We start from the raw sequence: 22344 nt of genomic DNA, 5'->3' as shown, positions 1-22344 counted from the left end.
GTGTTCCTTGCCCTTCTTGCCCTCCTAGAGAGCAGACATCGGCTTGGGTTGGCCTGGGGGAGCTGAATAGAAGGGAGCTCGGTCCTGGAGGTTGCCTCTGAGCCCCAGAAGGAAACAGCCCTGGAGCTGTCCTACCTTGGGCTGGCGTGTCAGGAGAAAGAATAAATTTAAGCCATTTTGCATTGGTTCCTGCTCTCAAAGCGTCCTCAAGGGGCTGCAGGTGTAAAAGGTGGTAGTGGAGGGTGGCTTTGAGAGCGAAGGTGCTCAGTGCACAGCAGAGAGAGGCTGTGCCCACTGGGGCATCTCTGGCCGGGGTGGCCAGGCATCAGGAAGGGCCAGTCACACGGTACCTAGGCCACCGCCTCCTGGGCTGGAAATGCCTTCCTTAGTGAGAGACCCCCAGCATGTCCCAGTGTCACCAAGCAGGCCCCTCATCCACGGCCTGCACGGCTGCTGACCAGAATTCCTTAGGCCACCCAGGAGGGCTTTGTGTGATGTCTGAATAAGAATGAAAGGGACAGAAGCCTGGGTGGTCTGTGAGGTAGACTGACCTATCCATCCGTTTCTCCATCTGTCCATTCCTGCAGCAAACGTCTCCTCAGCTCCGCAGCCAGACTCTGCCCTGTGGGGAGACGGGCAAGTTCCCAGGAAGCTTTTAGGGAGGGGACAGATGTCTTGCTGCACTTTTGAGGGAAGTAAAAATAGCCTAGGGAACAGCATGAAAGGGTGGAGATGACTGTCAACATGGCCACATGCCCAGGGGGCAGTCTAATGTCCCTCCCAGACACTGCGAGTTGACAGAGCTGGGCTCACATCCCGCTACCTCCATTTACCAGCTGTGTGACTTAAGTTCTCTGATCAATCGCCTCTGCCTCGTGGAGGGTGAGGATTTAAAGGGAAAGGCATGGGGACTTAGCTGGAACCTGGCCCAGAGCAAACTCTATAGAGGTGAGCGCTTTTGTAGGCAGACCGCCTGGAAGCCGGGCACGAAGCTGTTGCTCCAGGTGATCTCCGTGTGCCTGCACGGCCAGTCCTTTCACCTCTGCTTTTTACATTTTCTAATTGGGTAAAGTTAAAAAAATGGGTTGGACCATTTTTAAATCAGTGGGGAAAAAAACCAGTAAAACGTCGTATTCTTTAAAAAAATTACTCCCAGGATTGTGGGGGTAGATAAGACAGAACTGACCATAATACAACCCCCTAGAAGGTGCTACCCAAACCCGCAGAGGGAGGGAGCCCTGAGAAGCCGGTGTGGGGGCTGCCATGGGGCCCTTGAAAGGGGTGGTGGTCGTGCGGGACTCTACAGTCTCATAGGACTGAACACAGCAGTGGGGGCACGGGGCGGGGGGGTAACATGAGCAAAGGCAGAGGGAGGGACCGAGCAGCCAAGGCCAGGCCCTGGGGGAGCCGGAAGGGCTTGGGAACCACCAGCTGCTTCGTGTGGCTGGAGCGCAGGGGGCGCTATTATGGGGGACCAATGGGGGGACCCAGTGGACTCTCCCCTCTGGTGGGTGGGGGTTTTAGGAGGGGTCCCATGAAGCAGGTCTGGGAATGGCCTGCGCCCACAGTGCATGGTGGAGGGAGATGGGGGACAGTCCAGAGGAGGAGGCTGTGGGGACCCAGGGCTTCAAGGGGGCACCTCTGCCCCCCTCCCCATGGTGGCAGCTGCAGGGAGATCCTCTGGCACGGGGGACTGGGGATAGGAGTGGCCACCTGGCTGAGCACAAGAAGGTGGTGGCCGGAGGGCTTCAGTGACCAGGGCTTAGAGAAGGCCGCAGGTCTGGACCGAGTCCCCCAGGGGCGCCCTCTCTCAGTCGCCCAGCCAGCAGCCCAGGGCCCCAGTGCCCACCAGTGTGGCCAGGTCCAGGTACCAGCCGTGCTGTGGAGAAAAGGAGGAAGAAACATGGCTCCGTTTACTTTGCCGGAGGGATGCCCCCTGGGCCTGACCCAAGCACCTCCCACTTAAGCATGCCTATGAAACACCCGAGCAACTTGCTGAGATGCAGGTTCTGATTCGTCAGGGCTGGGGCGGGGCTGCATGGTCCCTGGACCGCTCTGGAGTAGTGATGCTCTAGGTGACCTTTAAGGACCCTTCCAGGATTTTGAAGAGGGAGTCCAATTTGCGTACACCACTTGGAACACTGGGGTACCAAGGTAGGAAGGGAAATGGAGGGTGGGCTCAAGGATAGGTGGGCTATCCCCAATGCAGGTGGGTGCTGAGCCCGAGGCTGTCACCACTCCTGGTGGAGGTTTCCAGGCCCTGAAGGCAGGGAGCTCACTGTGCAAGGGGAGGGGCATCTGGCCGAGGACACTGCTTTGGGGTTGGGGGAGGCACAGGGCTCAAAGGAGGCACTGTGGGAGGGTGCACCTTGCGTCCACCACTGGCTCTGACCTCCGCAGCAGGCCCTTGGTTGGCATCTTTGATCTCAGTGTAGGCCAGTAGGTGCTGCTCCCTCTAGGGCTCTGGTGAGTTTGGGGCCCATTATTTAACACCAAATGGGAGCATTTGCTCCCTGAAGGGGAGTGTGGGCCTGCTGGAGTTGGGAACACCGCCCCTCACCAGTGCTCCCTCCCAGGCTGTGGTCCCTGGACCCCGCCTCTCCCACCCTGCTGCCCTTCCCAACTGACCCAGCTCCTGGTTCTAACCGCCCCACCACTGTGCCAGGCCTCAGCCGCAGGCTGCCCTCCCCCAGACACTTCAACTAAAGTCGAACAGAAATGCCTTCCCGCCAGCCTCCGTTACCCAGAAACTGGAGTTAACCGGAGCATCTCACAGCCTTCCCGTGAGCTGAGGTTTAGCTACTTGAAACAAAGCAAAATATGGAGGCACCAGCCAGAAATTCCAATGTTGTTGCTGTCAACACAACAGAAGGTGGCTCATGAGAAAGATCACTCGTTCTGGAAATCTCATTAGGGAATTTCTAAATGAGGGAGCAAAGAAAGCCTCGCTGTAAACCTACCATGAGACCCTGGGCGAACCCCAAACTCTCTGAGCCTCAGTGTTTCCATCTGTGAAATGGGGCAGGCAACCTCTGCACCTCAGACCATTCCTATGGGGACCAAAGGAGGTGATAGATCTGAGAGCGCCAGGCCACGCATCCCGCCAGCCCCACCCCCCTGTGTGACTCAGGCTCCCTTCCTGTTCCCAGGAGAAGTCAGGCAGACCCTTGTGGTGGCTGCAGAGGAAGGGTGATGTCCTGCCTCCCAGTAGGTCCCCTTGCAGAAACCCCACAAGGATGTCAGAGGTGGTGGGTAAGACAGCTCAGGTCGCTGAGGTCCCTAGCCAGACTCCATGACCTCAGAGCGGTGAGACTGTGAGCCCATGACCCCCCGTCTCTCCCCAAGAGGACCAACTGTGGTCTGGTGGCTGTGCCAGTGAGGACAGCAGGGACCAGCGTGGCTCAGTCCTTCTCGTCCCTTGTCCCTGTGAGGTGGGCAGCATGGGGGCTGGGGTCCCAGGCCCCCGAGAGGCTGAGGCTTTGCCCAAGGTCCCAGGAAGGCACTTCTTAGAGAGCACTAGGGTGTCCCATGGGAAGAGGGTTCTGAGGTCAGGAAGTTGGAGGCATGCTGGGCCCAGGTCTAAACTTTTAACTAGAGCCTCTGCTGGACTAAGGTGAGGCCTACACAGGCACGTTTCCAAACTTGCTTGACCTCCTACCCTGGTCTTTGCGGGACCAGGATTCCTCAAACTCAGGGTGGGACCCCTGCTCGGGGCACGGCCACCGGCAGCTTCTTGTTTTCTGCACAGGATGTTCAATGGGCCATTTCCCCAGCAAAGTGGAATCTGGGAGAGAGGAGGGTGGGTGACGTGTGCGGTCACTGCCAGAGAAGGAGGAGACCTCAGTGCACTTGCCCTGTTCCCCATGGCCAGGTAGTTCTTGGGGTGCAGCTCCCAGCGATGCCTGCACCCATCTGGGGAGGGGGGGATACCTGGTGGGATCTCCTTGGGTCCTACGGGAACCAACCAGCTATTCCTGGGTGGAGGAGAAGAGCTGGGGCCCTGACCCTGGGCTCTGGGGGCATGATCACAGTGCCACGTCTGGGCTTTCTGGCCCCCGCGTCCTGTCCGTCCTGTCCGCTGCAACCATCCCTTCTCCTCTGAGGAGGCCCTGCACTCCCAGGGGCTGGCCCCGTGCAGAGCACCAGGGAAGTTCCTTAGGGCCAGCCAGTTGAATCCATTGCTCTGAGGGAGCTCTTTGCAGAGGTACATTTCTCTTCGGGACAGCAAAGCAGGAAGAAGCAGAGGCAGGAGGGCTCATACATGATTTGCACCCTTGTTCATAATGTATACCTCCGGGGCCGCCTGGGCGGCTCAGTCGGTTAAGTGTCCGACTCTGGGTTTCAGCTCAGGTCATGATCTTGTGGGTCGTGGGATCAAGCCCTGAATGGGGCTCTGGCTCAGTGGGGAGTTGGCTTGGAAGATTCTCTCTCTCTGTCCTTCCCCCTGCTGGCGCATGCTCTCTTTCTCTCAAATAAATAAACCTTTAAAAAAGAAATAATAATGTATACCTCTCCCCCAAACTAAGTAGATTGGAGCCCTGGGCTGGAAGGAGGAGGGCCACTTTCAGAGGGCTCCTGGCACCATTCTGGGAGCCCCTGAGGCACCTCACTTACCCTCACACGGGCCCTTGAAGGGAGAGTTCCTGGCCTCTTTTACTAGACCAGGAAACAGGGTCAGGAGCATCAGCGACTGGGATTCTGATCTGGAGCCTGCACGGCCTCTGGGCGGTAGCATGGGAGACACTCCCAACACAGGCCTGCTGAGTCTGGTGGCCGTGTCTGGCATCTGCATTTTCAAAGGCCTCCCCAGAGTGTCTGATGACGACACCTGGGAGGGGAATCCTGATAGAGTGGCCGGTGACGTCACATAGCCAGGGACAGCAGGCCTGCGGGCTTCGAGCTTTGAGCCTGCCACATGCCCTCTGAGGCTGGCAATAGGGTGGTTGGGGGGCTGTGGGGGGAATATTCCAGCAGCAGTGGAAGGAGGGGTGATAGCAAAGCCTGGGCAGACTCCGATCACAGTGGTCACAACCTCTCCAGGGCTGTGATGGGTCCTGGCTGGCTCCCTAGCTGGGCTGAGAGCTCGCTGAATAAGAGCAATGATGAAAATGATACAATGTGACAATGGGACAATGACACTTACGAGCAGTTAGTGTGAGCCGGGCGTACATGCAGTAACCCATCTACGCGTCACAAGCTGATGAAGGAGTTTCTATTACTAGCTCCATTTTACAGATGAGGCCACTGAGGCACAGAGAGTAAGGACTTGCTGGGAAGGGATGGAGCCAGAATTCAAATTCCAAGAGCCCATACTCCTTCCTACTGTGTGGGACTGCCTTTTCAGTTCCCTCTTGTATCCCTGGTGGCCAGCATAGTGCCCATCACAGAGCTGTGCTCACGTGTTTCTCCATCGTCATGGGCATCAACAACCTGGGGCCACACACAGACACACACACGGGTGCGGGGGCAGCAGGTGCACAGGCATGTGGCAGGGTATAACTAGATGTATAACTAGCGCCATACATCTTCTTCTAAATGTCCCTTCAGCTACAGAGGGTTCATAAAAATCAGTCCCCCGTATAAAGGGCTTAGAGTGCACCAGGCACTGTGCTAAGGGCTTCGCCTCATTCTCTCAATCCACTGTCAAGGAGAACAGCATTGTCGCATCCCCATTTCACAGGTGAGGCTCAAAGATGTACAGAGACTTGGCCCAGGTCAGAGAGCCAGCAAGCCACTGGGACTTGACCTCTGACCTATCCAGCCCCAGAGCCTGGGTCCTCACCACAAAGCCCTCGGGCCCCTAAACCTTCATCAGGCAGCCCCCAAAGGCAGAGAGGGATTTGCTTACCAATGGAAAACTTCAGGGCAGAGCTCAGTAGGAGCCAGTGCCTGGGGTCTGGGCTGGTCCCTCTGCACTTCATTTATTCACTCACCCAGATGTGTAAGTAACACTTACTATGCCCTTGCTCTGTGCCCCAGAGCAGTGCACAAACCCAGCTGCTGTCCTTATAGTCTGTTTCCCCGGGGAAACACAGACGCAAACGCCCGTCCTGCTCCTCCCGGGCAGGCTGGGGATGGAGAGCACTGGGTGGCTAAGAGGCTGGGCTGCCCTGCAGTCTGTCGTTTCTCGCCACCCAACATCGCTTGCCCCCCACCTGGTAGGTGTGCCTTGACTTTCCTTTGGGGGACTACACCCTCCCACTCCAGGCAGCTTGGGGCCAGCCTCTGGGGATGGGCTCCTGGTCAGGCCTGGCCAGTCAGGTTCCCCCTTCCAGGCATATGCTTTGCATCAACTGGGAAAATAGCCAACATCACGAACGCATTTAACAGAGAAAGGAAAATGGGACCGGGAGAGGGTGGTCTTTATTAACATGCTGAGGATTATAAACCTAAACCCAGGTGCTAACATCCTACTTAATGGCAGTAATGGACAGTCAGTCCATTTAAAAGAGCAGTAAGAAAAGGATGGGGGGGTCTTGCCTCTGCCAGCCCCACCAACCCTTATACTCACTGGCTCCACCAACTAGTCACAGACCAGAGCAAGGACGCAGGGAACAATCTCAGCCCCACCGGCTGCTTCCGGATGCCCAAGGCCAGCTCTGCGGTGCAATGTGGCCAGCCAAGTAGTCTCAGCCTGGCCAACCCCCTGCTGTGCTGCTTCTGCCTGTGCTTGCCTGCCTCTCAAGGCTGGAGTCCCCCACCGATCCACAGCCAAGACACCTGACCACCAGCCCCTCTCCTCTAAGTTAGTCCCCCTCCGCGGCAACAGCAGCCTGTTCTCCTGAACTTGCAGCTGGGCCATGTGGTCACCATCCCAGCATGCCTCACTCCCAAGCCCTCCTGACTTAGAGCAACGTCCCGTGCCCACTCCTGGTCCAACTAGCTCTAAAAATGCTGGTGACTCCCATCTAACTAAGAAGCAAAAGTAATTGGAGTCATAAACATAGGAAAGGAAGACATGATAAAATTATTGCTTTCTGAAGAGGACATGATTGCTTACCTAGAAAATCCAAAGAAATCGGCCAGAAAATTACTAGAAGTAATAAATGAGTACAGACTGGTGGTGAGTTATGAGATAAATTTACAAAAATCAATTGCATTCTATGTGCTAGTGACATGCAGCTAGGAAAAAAAATCAATGGGAAAAAAGTATTTCATCTTCAGTAGTAACAAGACACATTAAATATTAAACATTAATTTAGCCTAATTGTAAGACATTTATTTTTAATGTTAATATTTTGCTCCTATTGGGAGAATTAAACATATACTAAAGATGGTTAATTTACTAAATTTAAAGCAATACCAAATAAAGACCTTGAAAATGTGTCATGTACTTTAAAAATCCATAAATGGTGAAGAATATCAGAGAGCATTTTTTAAAGGTAATGATGACTGATGTCTCAATTTTAAAATATTTTACACCAAAATAATATTTTACGCCAACTAATGATCAAAATTTTATGTTACATTAAAAACAAAACAAAGATATCTCTGAGCATCAAAAATAAGAATGATGGTAATGGATTATAACACACTGGAAAGAAAAGAATCCATGAGTTCATAATGATACTCAGAAAAGGGGGTTTACTGAACAACACTCCATCTCTAGAAGAAATGACAGAATTGGGAAAAAATCACCATATTGCAACTACCAGTGCAATTTACACAAGCAAGGAACATCAGTGGATGCTAAAGCCATTGTGTGAAAAGCTGTTGGGGAACCAAATATTTACACTGTCTCAAAGCACCATCCCCCAGATTGCTCATTAATTATAAAGGGGGAAATGTACATTATGTTGAAGGGATCGGGCAGGCAGGGCCTTAACCAAGTGATTAAACTCAATAAAGGGACAAACTGGTATCATGTGTCTTCTTATGTGATGCTCTGAGAAGTACACACTGTCACCTCTCCTTGACAAAAATGCAAGGAAACAGACATATCCAGATTATGGGACAGCTTATAGGACAGCTGGCTTGGACTTGAAAGAAAATGTCAATGTTATGAAAGCCAAAAAAAAAAAAAAAAATCAGAGATACTTCTAATTTCAAGGAGATGAAAGAGGTATACGACAAACCAGATGTGATATGTGATCCCTGATTGGATCTTGGATCAAAAGAGAAAGTAGCTAGGAAGGACGGTTTGAGAACAAACCGGGAGATTTGAATACGGACTGAATTTTAGATGATGCTGTTGAACTGATAGTAAGTCTCAGGCATGATGATGACACTTGTTTATTTAGGAGACTGTCCTTTTTTTTTTTTTTTTAAAGATTTTATTTATTTATTTGACAGAGAGAGACGCAGCGAGAGAGGGAACACAAGCAGGGGGAGTGGGAGAGGGAGAGGGAGAAGCAGGCTTTCTGCTGAGCAGAGAGCCCGATGTGGAGCTCGATCCCAGGACCCTAGGATCATGACCTGAACCGAAGGCAGACGCTTAACGACTGAGCCACCCAGGTGCCCGAGACTGTCCTTGTTCTTATACTCCAAGTGTTTATGGGGGAACTGTCAAGACATCGTTGCTTACTTTAAATGCTTCTGTGAAACAAAATAACACCGAAGAAGATAAATTACAGATAGATAGATAATCACCGACAGAGTCAAAGAAAAAGCATATGTGGCAAAATGTTAACAGTTGGTGAATCTCAGAAGCATTTTTTTGGGTGTTCATCATATTCTTTAACTTTTCCTTTTGAACATAAAGGGTGAGAAAAAAACAGGAAAGGATAAACTAATGGAATTCAGTTCTAGTTTAGAAATAAATTAAAAATATTAATAGAACTGAATGTTGGATGAACTTCATAAAAATCCCAAGTGGTGGGGGGCACCTGGGTGGCTCAGGCATTAAGCGTCTGCCTTCAGCTCAGGGCATGATCTCAGGGTCCCACATCGGGCTCCCTGCTCAGCAGGGAGTCTGCTTCTCCCTCTGCCCCTCCCCCTGCTCACACTCTATTTCTCAAATAAATAAAATTAAAAAAAAAAATTCCAAGTGGGTTAAAATTTTTTTTTTTTTTTTTTTTTTTACAAATTGGGGGGTTTGAAAAGAAGGCAGCTTATTTATTCTTGCTAGAGATGGGAAATAAGTTCTTAACACTGTCGGGGAGGAAGAATTTCCTCCGCCCTTCAAGGTCCTTCTGGCTGGACTAAGAATCAAATTGACATGAGACAGATTAACAGGAGAAAATCAAATTTCATTTCATATTTATGGGGAACCCACACAGACATGGAAATTCCAAAGACAGTCAGGCAAAATGAGGTATATAGTCATCCTGAACTGAGGAAAAGGGGGTAGGGGTCTGGGGCTTCAGAAGGAAGGAATGAAATTCACAGGAAGATGAAAAAGAGTAAATGATGTTTGGTAAACAGATGTTTGGACCACTCAAAAGCAGTAAGACTGAGAGGACTTTGATCAAACAGGCCTTGCCAGGCTCCTCCCTGTCTCCCATACCCAGTTCACATCATAAGGTAGTTAACTATGGTGATAGATAGAGTAGGTCTTCTATCTAAATTCTTTTTAGGCAGTCAGGCAGGTGGGAGAGGGACCGAGCTGCCAGGCAGGTGGGGGCCAGGCAGTAAAGAGTTGTTCCTGAATCTGCTGGGTTTTGATGGTATTTTAACTCAAAATAATCTTCATGCCAAAGTGGCCCATCCTGGGGCGGCCTGCCCTTGGCCCCTACACTACTAAGAAAATGATAAATATAATTAGAAATAAAGCAGATATGATATAATTGAAAACAGAAATAGTCAAACGTAGGAAGATTTTCAAGTAATAAAATGTGATCAACAAATTACAAAAGGAAAGCAAGAGTAAGAAAAAAATGACAAACTGTTCTGAAAAAATATTAAGGACCAATTTAAAAATACAAAGATCAAAACAAAAGTTCCTCTTGATTAGCACTCAGAAGAGATGGACGAAACAGTTTATGCAGAAGGAAATACCAAGAACAAGTAGCAATACGGGAAAAATGCAAACTCTCAGCGATCAAAAATGAACCCATGAGCAAGTTTGAAATACTATTACATGTTACATACCCATTAAACTGGCAAAAACAAATTTAAAATAATACTCAGGTTTGTTGTTAATGTGGAGAAAAGAAACAGGCACTCTCATGCAAATCATATCAGAGGAGGGGAGGACAGGGGAGGGGACAGATAGGGAGAAACCAATGACCAGACCATCGGATGGCCCCAGAAAGGGTGACTTTCCTTTCTCAAATGCCTCTGCCCGGATGAGTGGGCAAACAGGCTCTTGACTCCACCACTCAGTGTCCAGGACATGGCAGCAGATGTCTCCTGGCCCTACCCACTCAGGGTCAGCCCACAGGAGAGGCCAGTCCTCTGGCTGGCAGCCGGGCACTGGGCTAGGAACAGAGCCCAGACAGGCTGGGACACAGGGGACAGTCAGTGTTACTGAGGGAGGCCAGCCCAGTGTGGAGTGCAGGTGGAAGGCTTAGGGGAAGGGCCCAGGACTCTTCCCTCCAGCAGCCCCCCTCCACTCTCTTGGGGCATCATCTGCGAGCAAAGCTCCCTTTGGGTTCCACCCTCCCCCTTCCAGCTCAGGGGCCAGGGGTTGGCCAGCCAGCCCAGGTACCTCTCCAGGTGGGCCAGGCTCAGTGAGCTGTGCAGAGTGGACAGAAGTCTGTGGAAACATTAAGAGTGGCTGGTGAGAGGACCAATCCTGGGACCAGGCTTAAGCAGACAGGTGACATGGTTCCCTCGAGGACTCAGGCCCAGGAAATAGCATTAGGTGGAAAGGGGCCAAACAGCTCCTACGCACTGGTCACAACCACACGTGGGTCACTGCCAAGGACACAATGTGGATATTAAGGTATGTGCATACAGTTTGGTGCTGGTTAGCTTTCTTATCCTATAAGGTTGTTATACACTGACAACAATATTGGGAACTTTTTTGGTTTTGAAGTAAAAAAGCAGCTGTCCTGGGAGGGACTCCTGAGGGTGAGGGCAGGTCTCATGAGCCACGTGAGCTGTGCAGGTGTGTGAACATCCTCGAGCTGTGCTCAGGCCCCCCTCAGCCAGCCCCTAAGTGGGGGGCTTGGGACACACATGAGCTGACGCTCTTCCCTGTTCATTGAGCGCAGCGCTGGGAAGTCCAGTGGACAGCCCGGAAGCCGCCCTCTGACCCTCTCCTTCTCTCCATCTCCTCCCCCACTTCCTTCCTGCCCCTGCACTGGGGCAGTGGCCTCCGCTTTGGCCTCCTTTCCCTCGGCCTTGCGCTACTGCAGCGGGCTTGTCCAAAACACAGCAGAGCCACCTTATCGCTCTGCTTCCAACTCTTCAACATTTCATCCAGCCATCTCCCCACCTGGCCCCCACCTGCCTGGCAGCTCGGTCCCTCTCCCACCTGCCATCCCACCTGCCCGGCAGGTGTCTCTCCTGGCATAGCCATCCTTCCCATCTGCCCTGGCCGACCTGTTCAAGACTCACCCCGCTGTCACCCCTGGAAAGCTTTCCCATTTCCAACAGAGTGAATCTCCTGTCTTCACTCGCAAGCACAGCTAGACAAGTCTCCAGTGCTGCCCGGGGCACAGAGGGGAGCCCTGACTTACTTCTTAGAACAGCCCCCTGACACCCACACCCAGGGGGGGACCCCCTCAGGGAAGGAACCCTATCCTACTCACTGCTATGCCCTCTAGCCCCAAACCTGACCTAGAGCAGGTGCTCAAAAAGATCCCTAAAAGAATGAAAATGGACAGCCCACCCAGAAAACCAAGACTTAGTGGTAATAGTGATATTAACAAATATTTATGACATTTACTCTGTGTCGCACATGGGGTTAAGAGCTCACTAATATTATCCCTGCCTTACTGGTGAGGCTGAGCCCGCGAGAGGTTAAGTAACTTTGATTCACACAGCTAGAAGGTAGACCAGTGCCCAAAGCCTGTGCCCTGACCGAACGTGACAGTGGCCTGGCCTGAACTGAGATGCTGGGGGGAGGTAGACGCACGGGGAGCAAAAGGAGGTCAAGGCTGGCTAGGGCCACAGGGCCTTCGTGGCCGGGAAGGGCCTGCAGTGTGGGCCAAGAAGACGAAGGAGCCTGGAGAATGGGGACAGGGCGCGGGGGGGGGGTGCCCTGTTTGCCAGCCTGGCCTCCTGCCCCTGCCCTACCCGCCTGGGGGCCCCGGAGGATGGCAGAGGGGCACCTGGCAGGAAACCCACGTGAAGCAGTGGAGATGCGTGATTTGTGGTGTGGTTGCCGGCAGCCCCTCTCAGCCCTAAAACCTCAGCTCCTGCTGCCACCTGCCCTTCCATCGCAGCCAGGGCAGCCCAGCCTGCAGGGCCCATCTGGGGCTCCCGGCGGTGCCCCCCACTGCCCTGCAGATTACAAACCTGCTTCTAATTATGGCTCCGGCCAGGCACTGCTCCGGCCCCTGAACCGGGGCCACCCCAGATTTAGAAAGCCAGACAAAGCCTCGGATTTGAGGTTTCTCCAATATCAAATTGCTGAAACTCCGATCTGATCATCCTCCCCCTCCCCTCACCCTGGAAGAACCCTGGAGGCACTAAGGAGGCCGCTTTAGAGCCAGACGGACCTGGGTTCATGTCCCAGCACCCCCACTTACTGTGGGACCCTGGACAGCTCCCTTTGCCTCTCCGGTTCTCGGGGCTGCTTCCAGGATGAAAGAGAATGAGAACTATGAAGGCAGACTGCACCGATCATTTCTTCATCCCCTCCGTCCACAGAAAAGTCACTAATGGCTGTGGGAGAAAGTCTGGCCATTGCACCAGGGAGGCCCATGCCTGGAAAAGTACCAGGCAGAGGAAAGGGGTCAGAGGTGCACTCCCAGGATGGAGAGCAGCAGGGATGCCAACAAGGGTCACGGAGTAAAGAAAGGATCCTAAAGAAAGGATGCCAAGAGGCACCATGCTGGTCTTTCCACACTGTCTCCAGTTCTCAGAACATGACCCCCATTTTACAGATAAGGAGACAGGTCCATCCATCATAATAAGCACTTCACAATAACCTAGGCTTTCGCTTCTTACAGTAAGGCCTCAGCCCTCTCCAGACCCAATGGCCAATGTGGGAAGTGAGAAATCAAAACCAGCTAACTCCAAGGAGGGGAGGGTGTCGCTGCCCATCCACGACTCCATAAGCTCACCATCTGGCCCCAGCTCCAGCCCTCACCCTCCCCACCCTGGCTGTGCCTTCTCTCCATACGGCCACATGTCACTCCCTGAAAATGCCAGTCCCCAGCCCTGGATCTGTGCTTAGGCCTCAGGCCTGGCAGATACTTGGAAATGCTGGTTGCACGATGAATGGATAGGCAGGGGAGGCTGGTGGAAAGGTGGGTGAACAGATGGATGGACAAATGGATGGATGTGTAACGAATGGATGAGTAGATGGGTCGATGGGGAGGCAGATGTTGGGATGGATGGATGAGCAGGTACATGCTGGCTGGCGGGCTGAGTGGATGTTTAAGTGGGTGCACTGTCAAATGTGCAGGTGGATGGTTGCGTGGATCGGGAGAAGGAAGGATGAGCAAAGGACAGAGCTCCAGGAGACAGACCTTAGCTCACTGTGCAAGAGAGGACTCAGCCAGAGCCTTGTCAGGACAGAATGGGCTTGCCTAGGGAGGCAGGGAAGCCCCAACTCTCAGTGGGGCTGTTCTAGAGTCACACAAGCACTGAATGCAACCCTACTCCCTCCTTTTGGTTTTTGTTTTGGTATAAATCAGCCCTCTGATTACCTGTCTATCCTGTCCAGGTGTGTACTGGTCTTAGATTGGGATCTTCCTGGGGACAGTGGCCACCAGAGGCCATGGGCAATCGATACCTGCGTTTGAAGGAAGGTGACCATCTTTTTTGAGTTTTGTGCCACAGCAAATGAGACATGGGTGAGACTCAAGGTCTTAGGTCAGGTCTACAGGGAACTTAGAGGTTCTCATAGCTATCGTTTGGGCTATGGACAGAGGCTTACTCTCCTCTTGCGTCCCTAGTGTACAAGCATCTGGATCCTGAGCTGCTTTGTTCCCCCTCTCCCCAAGAGCATGCAACCATGAACAAGGGGTCCCTCAGCAGTGACCCAGGGGTGGTGGGGTGGTGGTCCTAAGGTATGTCTCCAGGGGTGGGGGTCTCCAAGGATCAGAAGATGCTGGGAATGGGGTAACAGCATAGAGCCCCAAGTCTAATTGGGGGATGGCTCCAGTGAGAGTCCACTGGAGAGGGCCAGCAGTCATGTCAACAGCACATTCAAGCAACAAACCATGGCGCTGGCCAGTCCCTACTCTGTGCAGGGAGGAGGCGAGGAGGAGCCCTCAGACTGACAGGCTGGCAGATGAGCAGTCAGCCTCCCGGACAGAAGACAGTGAGGCGCAATGCCCCAAGACAGCCCGGCTGAGGCCCTGGGACCCCAACCTGTGCCTGGCTTGTAAAGGGGGCTGAAGCACACCTTAACCAGGTCCTCTGTTTTTCCCTCAGAAAACTTCTCTGCTGTGGGCAGTGAGACAGAAGGGCCGGGGGAGAAGAGGAGGGAGGAAGGCAAGGGTCAGCCAGCAGGAGCAGGCCTGAGGTGCATTCCTTGGACTCGTCCGCCCGATGCTGGCACACGTCTCCTCATGGACGCCAGGCACATCTCCTGACTCGGCGCCCAGCCTGCCTCCCGCCTCACTCTTCCCCAGCCAGCAGATTCTCCAACTTCTCTCCTTCTCTCACACCCTGCTTCCCGTGGGCTCTTGTATCCAAATCTGGCCGCTTCTCCGCTGCTGCCCTGCTCTGTGCCTCCAGCATCTCTCACCCAGCCCGTCTCCCTTCACTCCTCTTGCCCCCCCCCGCCCCCGCCGCCTGCCCCCCCCCTCACCCCCCCCCCCCCCCGGCCTGCTCCTGCCTCTGCCTGGGTCAGCCACCTGCCGATATGTGCGGGCCCAGCTGGTGCCCCACGTCACTCCACGCTCCACCTCCCTGTGCCCCTGTGACAGAAGAGGCCTCCCCCAGTCATTCTAGGGGCAAAAATCTTCCTTTGGGGGGGCGCCTGGGTGGCTCAGTCGGTTAAGCTTCTGCCTTCGGCTCAGGTCATGATCCCGGGGTCCTGGGATCGAGCCCCGCATAGGGCTCCCTGCTTGGCGGGAAGCCTGATTCTCCCTCTACCTCTCCTCAGCCCGTGCCCTCTCTCTCTCTCTCACTCACTCTCTCTCTCAAATAAATAAATAAAATTGTAAAAAAAAAAATCCTCCTTTGGCTTCGTCTCGGTACTTTGGTTCTTCCTCATACCTCACACCACCTGATAGCCATTTTTATGTCTTTGCCTGTCTCTTGTCCGGCTCTGGGCCACCCTGGTTTCCCAGTGCCTGGAAGAGTTTTGGCATATAGTAGGCATGCAAGATGTTAATGGAGAGAAAAAAACATTTTTTTAACCTGGAAACATATATTAAGACAACCCCCACACGCAAAAGGTATTTCCATTAAGACTACGCTATAAAAATTTCAGGGCCTTCACCCAGTCTGTGTGTGTGTGTGTGTGTGCGTGTGCATGTGCGCGTGTGCGTGCAAGGAGACAGCAGTTAATGCACTGGTGACACTCATTCTGTTTCCAGGTCAGCAGGCATCGCCCCCATCCCTCCCTACCCCGGCTGGCCCAGCTCTAACTGCATTCCGGGCCGGCCATCAGTGCTCGGGGCCAGCGGTGGAACTGACGGCCGGCTGGGGGGGCCATAGGGCCCACGGTAGCAGGAGGCAGAGGAGCCCCCTTCCCTTACACACTTACTCCAGGGTCTGGCAGGAGCCTCGCCCGCCAAGTCTGCAAAATGGACCTGGGAACACGGGTGCTCCGGCCAGCACCAAGTTGCGCAGAGTAGGTCACTGGCCCCGAATCTGCACTGTCCCCCAAGGCTGGGCTGCTGCCCAGTGCAGGTGGCGGTGGGCCCCCCATCCCCCCGGCCAGGGGAGCAGGAGTGCGTTCTCAGCCATCTGCCCCCCCCCACCAGGTTCCTGGGCTCCCTCTCTCAGCCCGCCATCCCGGGGAGGCATGCGGGGACCCCTTGGCTATGGGCAAAGAGCTGCCGCCCAGGCTCTGCTTCCACCACCCCACCTCCTTTCTCCTTCTTTGCCTCTTGGATTCTCTCCCCGGAGCTGGGGGACGTTCCTGGGCCTCAGAGTTGGGGCCAGGTCTGACTGCCATGCCACCTGCCCAGGCTGGTAATTCGGAGCCCCACAGCAACCACCTGTGAAAGGGGGCAAGTCCTACTTCACAGGGTGGAGGCCCAGCACCCACGGGGAGCTCAGATTCTCCAGCCACTGGAACTACGCTGACGGCACAACTTGCTGTTTGGAAGGCCTGATTCTAGTCCCCCGTTTGGCACCCAACCACATCTGTCTGCAACCAAGTCCTCCACTACCTGGAGCTTTCGTCTTCTTTAGAACCCAGTATCCGGGGAAGAAAGCTATAACCCAGAGAGGTGTGCCCCATGGATGCAGGCCACTTCAAGAATGTCTGACAAGATGGACCAGTCCCCGTGGGCTGTCTTCACATGCCCCCTCCTCCCAGCACAGCCGAACTGTGGTGCGGGCAGGTCAGAGGCTGGAGGGTGCCACACCCCAGCTAGGGCTTCCCCGGCCCCGAGCCCCAGAGCTCGGCACCTTGTGCTCACTCCTTATGCCTGAGGGACCACAGTCTCTAGGGAGCACCCAGCAGGAGCAGAAGTGTAGAAAAGAGAAGGTCTCTGTGGCCCACTCCTGTTCTGCTCCCCGCTCATGGGCCACAGGCACCCCTACGTCTTCTTCGAAGCTTGGAAGACCTAGGCGTTCCTTCTGTGCTGTCAGCTCTGTCATCTGGAGCATGTCCCCATTAGGGTGGGGCACATAGAGGGGGTCTGTTCACCAATAAAGGCTTGAATTGCACCATCCAGGAGTGACTTGCTGGGGCTTTGCAGGCCTTCTGGGCCTCTGCCAATTCTGCCCGCCACCCCTGCCCAAGTCCAGACCCTCTTCCTCTCTGACCGTATGTCACAGTCGCCTGCTAGAGCCAGCCTCTGTTCTCAGACACACGTCCAATCGTGCTGCCCGGCTTCTCCCACCAGTTACAGAGAATGGCTGAGCCTTTCCTGATCTGGCTCCTCTCTTCCTGTCCCTTCCCTACCTCCCAAGCTCCAGCCACAGATATGGGGGACACGGTTGCTTCTTTCCCAGCAGCCAATCCACTCTCCTGGGCAGACCGCAGTTCTAGTTCAGGGTTCCCGCCCCTGGCAACTCACGAATCTGCACTGGACGCCCCCACCCCCACCCAGGGCTGGCTCCTAAGGAGTTTTGTCCTGCCCTAGCCCTCCAACCCCTCAGCCAACTCAGAGAGTCAGGCAGCACCAGCATCTCTCTCGTGGCAGTTGCGAGTGCAGGGGGGACCTGGGGACTGAGGGAGCCCCGCCAGGACCTTTATTTCATCTCCTGCCCAATACGAACAAGGAGGCCCCATGCCCCAGTGGCTTCTGGCCATATCTGGGGCGGCTGCAAAGAAGGGGGAAATTATAGATGAGTCGTAGTTGGCTAAAGCTGAGTTACCTCCCCGAAATAATGAACAACACCCTTTTGGACGTTGGAGTGGCTCTCCGTTCCCAGCAGGAAGGACAGGCCCACAGCTAAGAGGAACTGGTGCTCTGTTAACAGAGGGCAGGGATGCCACTCAACTACTTTTGTTTCCAGTTTTTCTAGCAAGAAGGAGCATCTTCAAACTGGAAAAAGGACAAGAATATATGACAGGGAGTGTGGCCCATCTCTGGCTGCTTTCAAGGTCTTCCGTCCTCAGACTGCTGAGGGGCTAGCCCATCTGAGCCGGACGAGGAGGGTGGGCTGAGAGCAACACAGACTAGTCCCAGACCTGGACCTCAACCCTAGAGAACCCCGGGGCCCAGAACAGCCTTGCAAAGGTGCTTGCAGGAGTTTAGAAGACAATCATAACAAAAGTAGCAGCAGTCCTGACATGTGCCTACCCACAGAGCCGGGACTCAGCACGTCCCATATACAAGCTCGTTCAAGCCCCACGATAACCCAATGGAATGGGGACTATTATCATCCCTGATGAGTAAACAGAGGCCGAGAAAGGCTAGGAAAAAAAAAAAAAGGCAAGACATAAGAAGCCAACATGGTTTCAGACCATAGTTCTACGTACTCATCATAGTCTGCTCCCACATATCGGGACTCTCAGGATTTGGACAGTGGTGTTTCCCCTTATCTTTGTATTCTTTAAAAAGTCAATCTTTGTTTCTCAATTTTAGGTACTCATGTTTTCATCAAGTTTTCTTGTCTTCTCTTTTCTACTATGATTCCTAAGCCAATAAATCAGGGGGATGTCAGAGGCCAACCTTATATATACATATACATAAGATCATTACTAATTCAAGTGCATACTTTATTCAGACTTCCTTAGTTTTTACTTAATGTCCTATCCTTGTTCCAGGATCCCATCTATATCACATTTAGTTCTGTCTCCTTAGGCTCTGCATGGCTGTGACAGTTTCTCAGACTTTCCTTGGTTTTGATGACCTTGACAAATTTGAGGAATACTAATCAGGTGTTTTGCAGAATATCCCTCAGCTGGGGTTTGTCTGGTATTTTTCTCATGACTAGACTGGGGTTATGGGTTTGGGGAGGAAGACCACAGAGGTAAAGTGGCACTTATGACATCACATCAAGGGTACACACTGTCTCCATGACTTCACTGTTGATGTTGACCTTGATCGTGTGGCTGAGGTCATGCTTCTCAGGCTTCTCTGCTGGAAAGTTACTCCTTCCCCCTTTCCATACTGTGCTCTTTAGAATGCAGTCACTGTGCACATCTGACACATCACTTACGGGGGGGGGAGGGGAGTTACACTCTACCCCCCTTGTGGGGGAATTTTTACATAAATTATTTATTCTGTATGGGAAATTCACCTAGTATTTATTTTTTCATTCATTCAATCATTTACTTTTATTAGTATGGCCTCATGGTTATTTATTTTATACTTTACAACCTAGTATATTTTTATGTGTGCAAAGGATTCTGGCATCCCTGGTGTTCTGGGAGTAGTTGGTAAAATGTGGGTAACCAGCTCTGAGAGGTTCACCAAACCCCATATCTAATGAACAACTGTTATCCACCCTCGAGCACCAGTGGCTTGGGGAATCAGGGTCTCCACCTGATTTTTGTACAAATGAAATAGAAACTGTCCAAGCACATAGAATTTTGAAGGGATCCCTACCTGTGGAGAAATGACTTTCCTCCCTTGTATTGAGTAGGGAAGCAAAATGTTTGTGGGTCTCAATTGACAATACAGTGTGAGTAGAACCGCCCCTACTAGGCCCTGTCCGTGGTCCTGCCCTGTGTTTACTTTCAGCCTGTGGATTCAGACATTAAGCACCTGCTTCTCCAGCCTGCACGAAGCATAGCATTTGAGAGTGTCAGAGGTAGGATTTTAAATTCTATTATCTATTACAATGGGATGAAACAAACAAGATGAAATTTAATCAGAATAAGGGCCAAGTAACAGGTTTTGATTCAAGAAATCACTGACACAGACAAGAGGCTTGATCTCTTCAACAAGTCAGGATTATTAAAAAGATTTTTTTAGGCACCTGGGTGGCTCAGTTGGTTGAGCGACTGCCTTCAGCTCAGGTCATGATCCTGGAGTCCCGGGATCGAGTCCCACATCGGGCTCCCTGCTCGGCGGGGAGTCTGCTTCTCCCTCTGACCCTCCCCCGTCTCATGTGCTCTCTCTCTCTCTCTCTCTCTCATTCTCTCTCTCAAATAAATAAATAAAATCTTTTAAAAAATTTTAAAAAAAGATTTTTTTAAAGAAAGGAATTGCATTAGAGTAGAGAGACCTAAGTCACAACAACTGATGCATCACACAGTTCTAGAGAGGAAACTGGTTTACACAAAACAGTAAAAATCGACATTTTGGGTCCAAACAGGGAGATGTGAATAAGGTCTGCATATTAAATGAGATGAAAATTTACTGAAGCTGAAAGTGCTGATCATTTACTAGAAAAAAATCAGGTGACAAAACAGTATGCACAGCATGATCTCATTTTATGAGGGAAATCTACATATAAGCAGAGAAATGGGGCTGGAAGGATGTGACCAAGGTGTCACAGCAGAGCTGCCTGGGAAATGGGAACATAACACTTTTATGTTTGCTTGCCCATATTTCTCATTTCCTACTGTGCATATAAACTGCATAAGATTATGCTGTAAAAAGAAGGAAATCACTGACCCTTCTCCAGGACTGAGGGGAATCCTGGTTTGGCAGAGGTTTCTAAGAAAGATCCCTGAGGGCTTGGGGGGCCAGAAAGTCAATATGAATGGAAAGTGTGGTCTACCACGCAAAAGGCAGCCTCACCTTGAACCACCTGCATTTGTGTCAGATGCTGGGGTTGGAGCAGTCCTGGGGGGTCTCCTGACCCAGGCCCTCTGTGTTATTACTAGGAAAACTGAGTCCCACAATTAGTTGATGGCAGCTCCAGGGCCATAAGCCATAGATTTGGCCCCTGCCGGGTCATATGGAAATGGCTGGCGCTTCAGGAACAGGGGGTATTCGACCCGGAGGAGTAAAGACAGGAAGGAGTGGATGGGAAGGAGTGAAGGGAGCAGGAGAGCTCTTTTCAAATACTGAAAGGCTGCCACATAGAAGAGAGACCCATGTGAGTCCCTGTGCAGAAGTGCAATGACTCTGTGGCAAGCGGGTTTGGCTCTAAGAGTGAGGGAGGGAGAAGATTCCAACAACAGCAGCTGTCCAGCTCGGGGATAAGGTGGTGATGCCTGCTGGGGGCTCAGGTGGCCTCCCACAGATTGCGGGGAGAACTGTTTTGCTGCTCTGGAACTCCAGGCTCCAGCAGAGCCAGGCAGATACCTTGCCCCATGCCCTGCGTCCTGAGAGGGGTGCTGGGGCTCTCCCCATGCTAAGGCGGCTGCTCAGCTGGCCTCAGAGGGAGCCACTGGTGAGGGTGAGGAGCTTGGCCGGCCTTTGGGGAAGGAGAAGGATCAGGATGGCTGCAGGAAATGTGGGCTCCCACAGGAACCACAGCACTGAGCTTCCTGGGATGGGGTACCTGGTTCTCAAACTTGATACCTGCCTCCTCCTCTTCCACCTACTGCTCCCAAACCCCGGCCATGCCCGGGTGCTATGGAGAGATGATTATCTCTCATCTCCCCTCTGCCAGGTGACAGAGAGGCATGGGTCGACCTAACCACGTCCTGACTTCTCCCATGGACTAGGCCTGAGGTGCTCCCGGAAGAGAATGCCAGCCAGTGGCCCATCTGATGCCCTCGGCCCCCATGCTCCCCATGCAGAGCCTGAGGCCTTAAGTGGCCTTGGAAACTCACTAGGCAGGGCTTCTGTTCCCAGGAGAAAACCCTGAGCAGGTCAGAGTGGGCAGTGACAGGAGGGTGGGTGCCCTGCCCTCCCTGCCAGTCACCAGTCCCTGTGCCCACGGCAGGAGAGGACACTGGTTGAGGCGGGCATTTACTGATATTCCTCTGCCCACCCCGCTGGCAACACCCACCCTCTGAGTCTTGCCCTGCTAACAACCAACGGAACTCCTGCTTCCCCTGAATAGACGCGGGCCTACCACAGGAGACACTTGGCTCGGCTGCCCCCCACAAGCCTGGCTCTGGCTGGCCTGCCGCCGCTAACACAGCCAGCTGCCAGCCAGGCCTGCCCATCGGAGCCCGAATGAGGGGTCACCAAGTGTCATCCTCCTTCTGTGCGCACGGTGGGTGCAGTCAGGCTGCAGAGCGCCCCTAGTTGGCCCCTCCACCCCCTGGCTGAGGCCCAGTGGGGCGCAAGCGCCCCCCCCACAACCGCGTCCTGGAATTCCGTTCTCACAGACCCGGGGCGGCCCCGGGGCCGGGTTCTGACAGCTCCTGCCCCCCTCCCCAACATCGGGTGGGCTCTCACAGCCATCAGAGGGACCCGCACTGCGGGGGAGGGAAGGTGGGCAGGGAAGCCACCCTGGGCGTGCCGCGTGACGCTCGCCGCCGCGGGTGCTCGGGGCGGGGGGAGAAGCAGGGGTCCTACCCGGCCGGGGAGCCGGAGGGGCAGGAAGGGAGGCCCGGGGGGGGGGAAAGGGGCGCCCGTTTGGGCGGGGGCTAGGGGCTGGCGCCGGCGGGGCCCCTCCCGGGCGGGTAGAGGGCAAGGGACGCTGGCGGGGCCCGGGGACACGGCGCCCTTACCTCCTCGCCTTGGCCGAAGCGCAGCCCCAGCGCCGCGACGCGCTCCACGCGCAGGAAGCCGTCGGGGTCGCGGCCGCACACCTCGAACACCTCGCGCAGGCGGCGCACGGAGCGCAGCAGAGCCGCGGGGGCGCCCGCCCAGCCCGCGCCGCCCGCCATCCGGCCGGCCCCGGGGTTAGCCCGAGCCCCGC

At 53.7% G+C, this 22344-nt stretch overlaps 1 protein-coding gene across 1 annotated transcript in view; it reads right to left on the bottom strand.

The window, feature by feature from the left end:
• Nucleotides 1-22312, bottom strand: part of RAB11FIP4 (RAB11 family interacting protein 4) — a 110250-nt gene extending 87938 nt beyond the window's left edge. The window contains exon 1 of the mRNA XM_044921644.1: nucleotides 22154-22312. Within this exon, the coding sequence (XP_044777579.1) occupies nucleotides 22154-22312 (159 nt within the window). The remainder of the gene's footprint in view (nucleotides 1-22153) is intronic.
• Nucleotides 22313-22344: the final 32 nt, after the last annotated feature.

The sequence above is a fragment of the Neomonachus schauinslandi genome, chromosome 15 (genome assembly GCF_002201575.2).
Source record: "Neomonachus schauinslandi chromosome 15, ASM220157v2, whole genome shotgun sequence".
NCBI lineage: Eukaryota > Metazoa > Chordata > Mammalia > Carnivora > Phocidae > Neomonachus > Neomonachus schauinslandi.
This window is presented reverse-complemented; position numbering and strand designations above follow the sequence as displayed.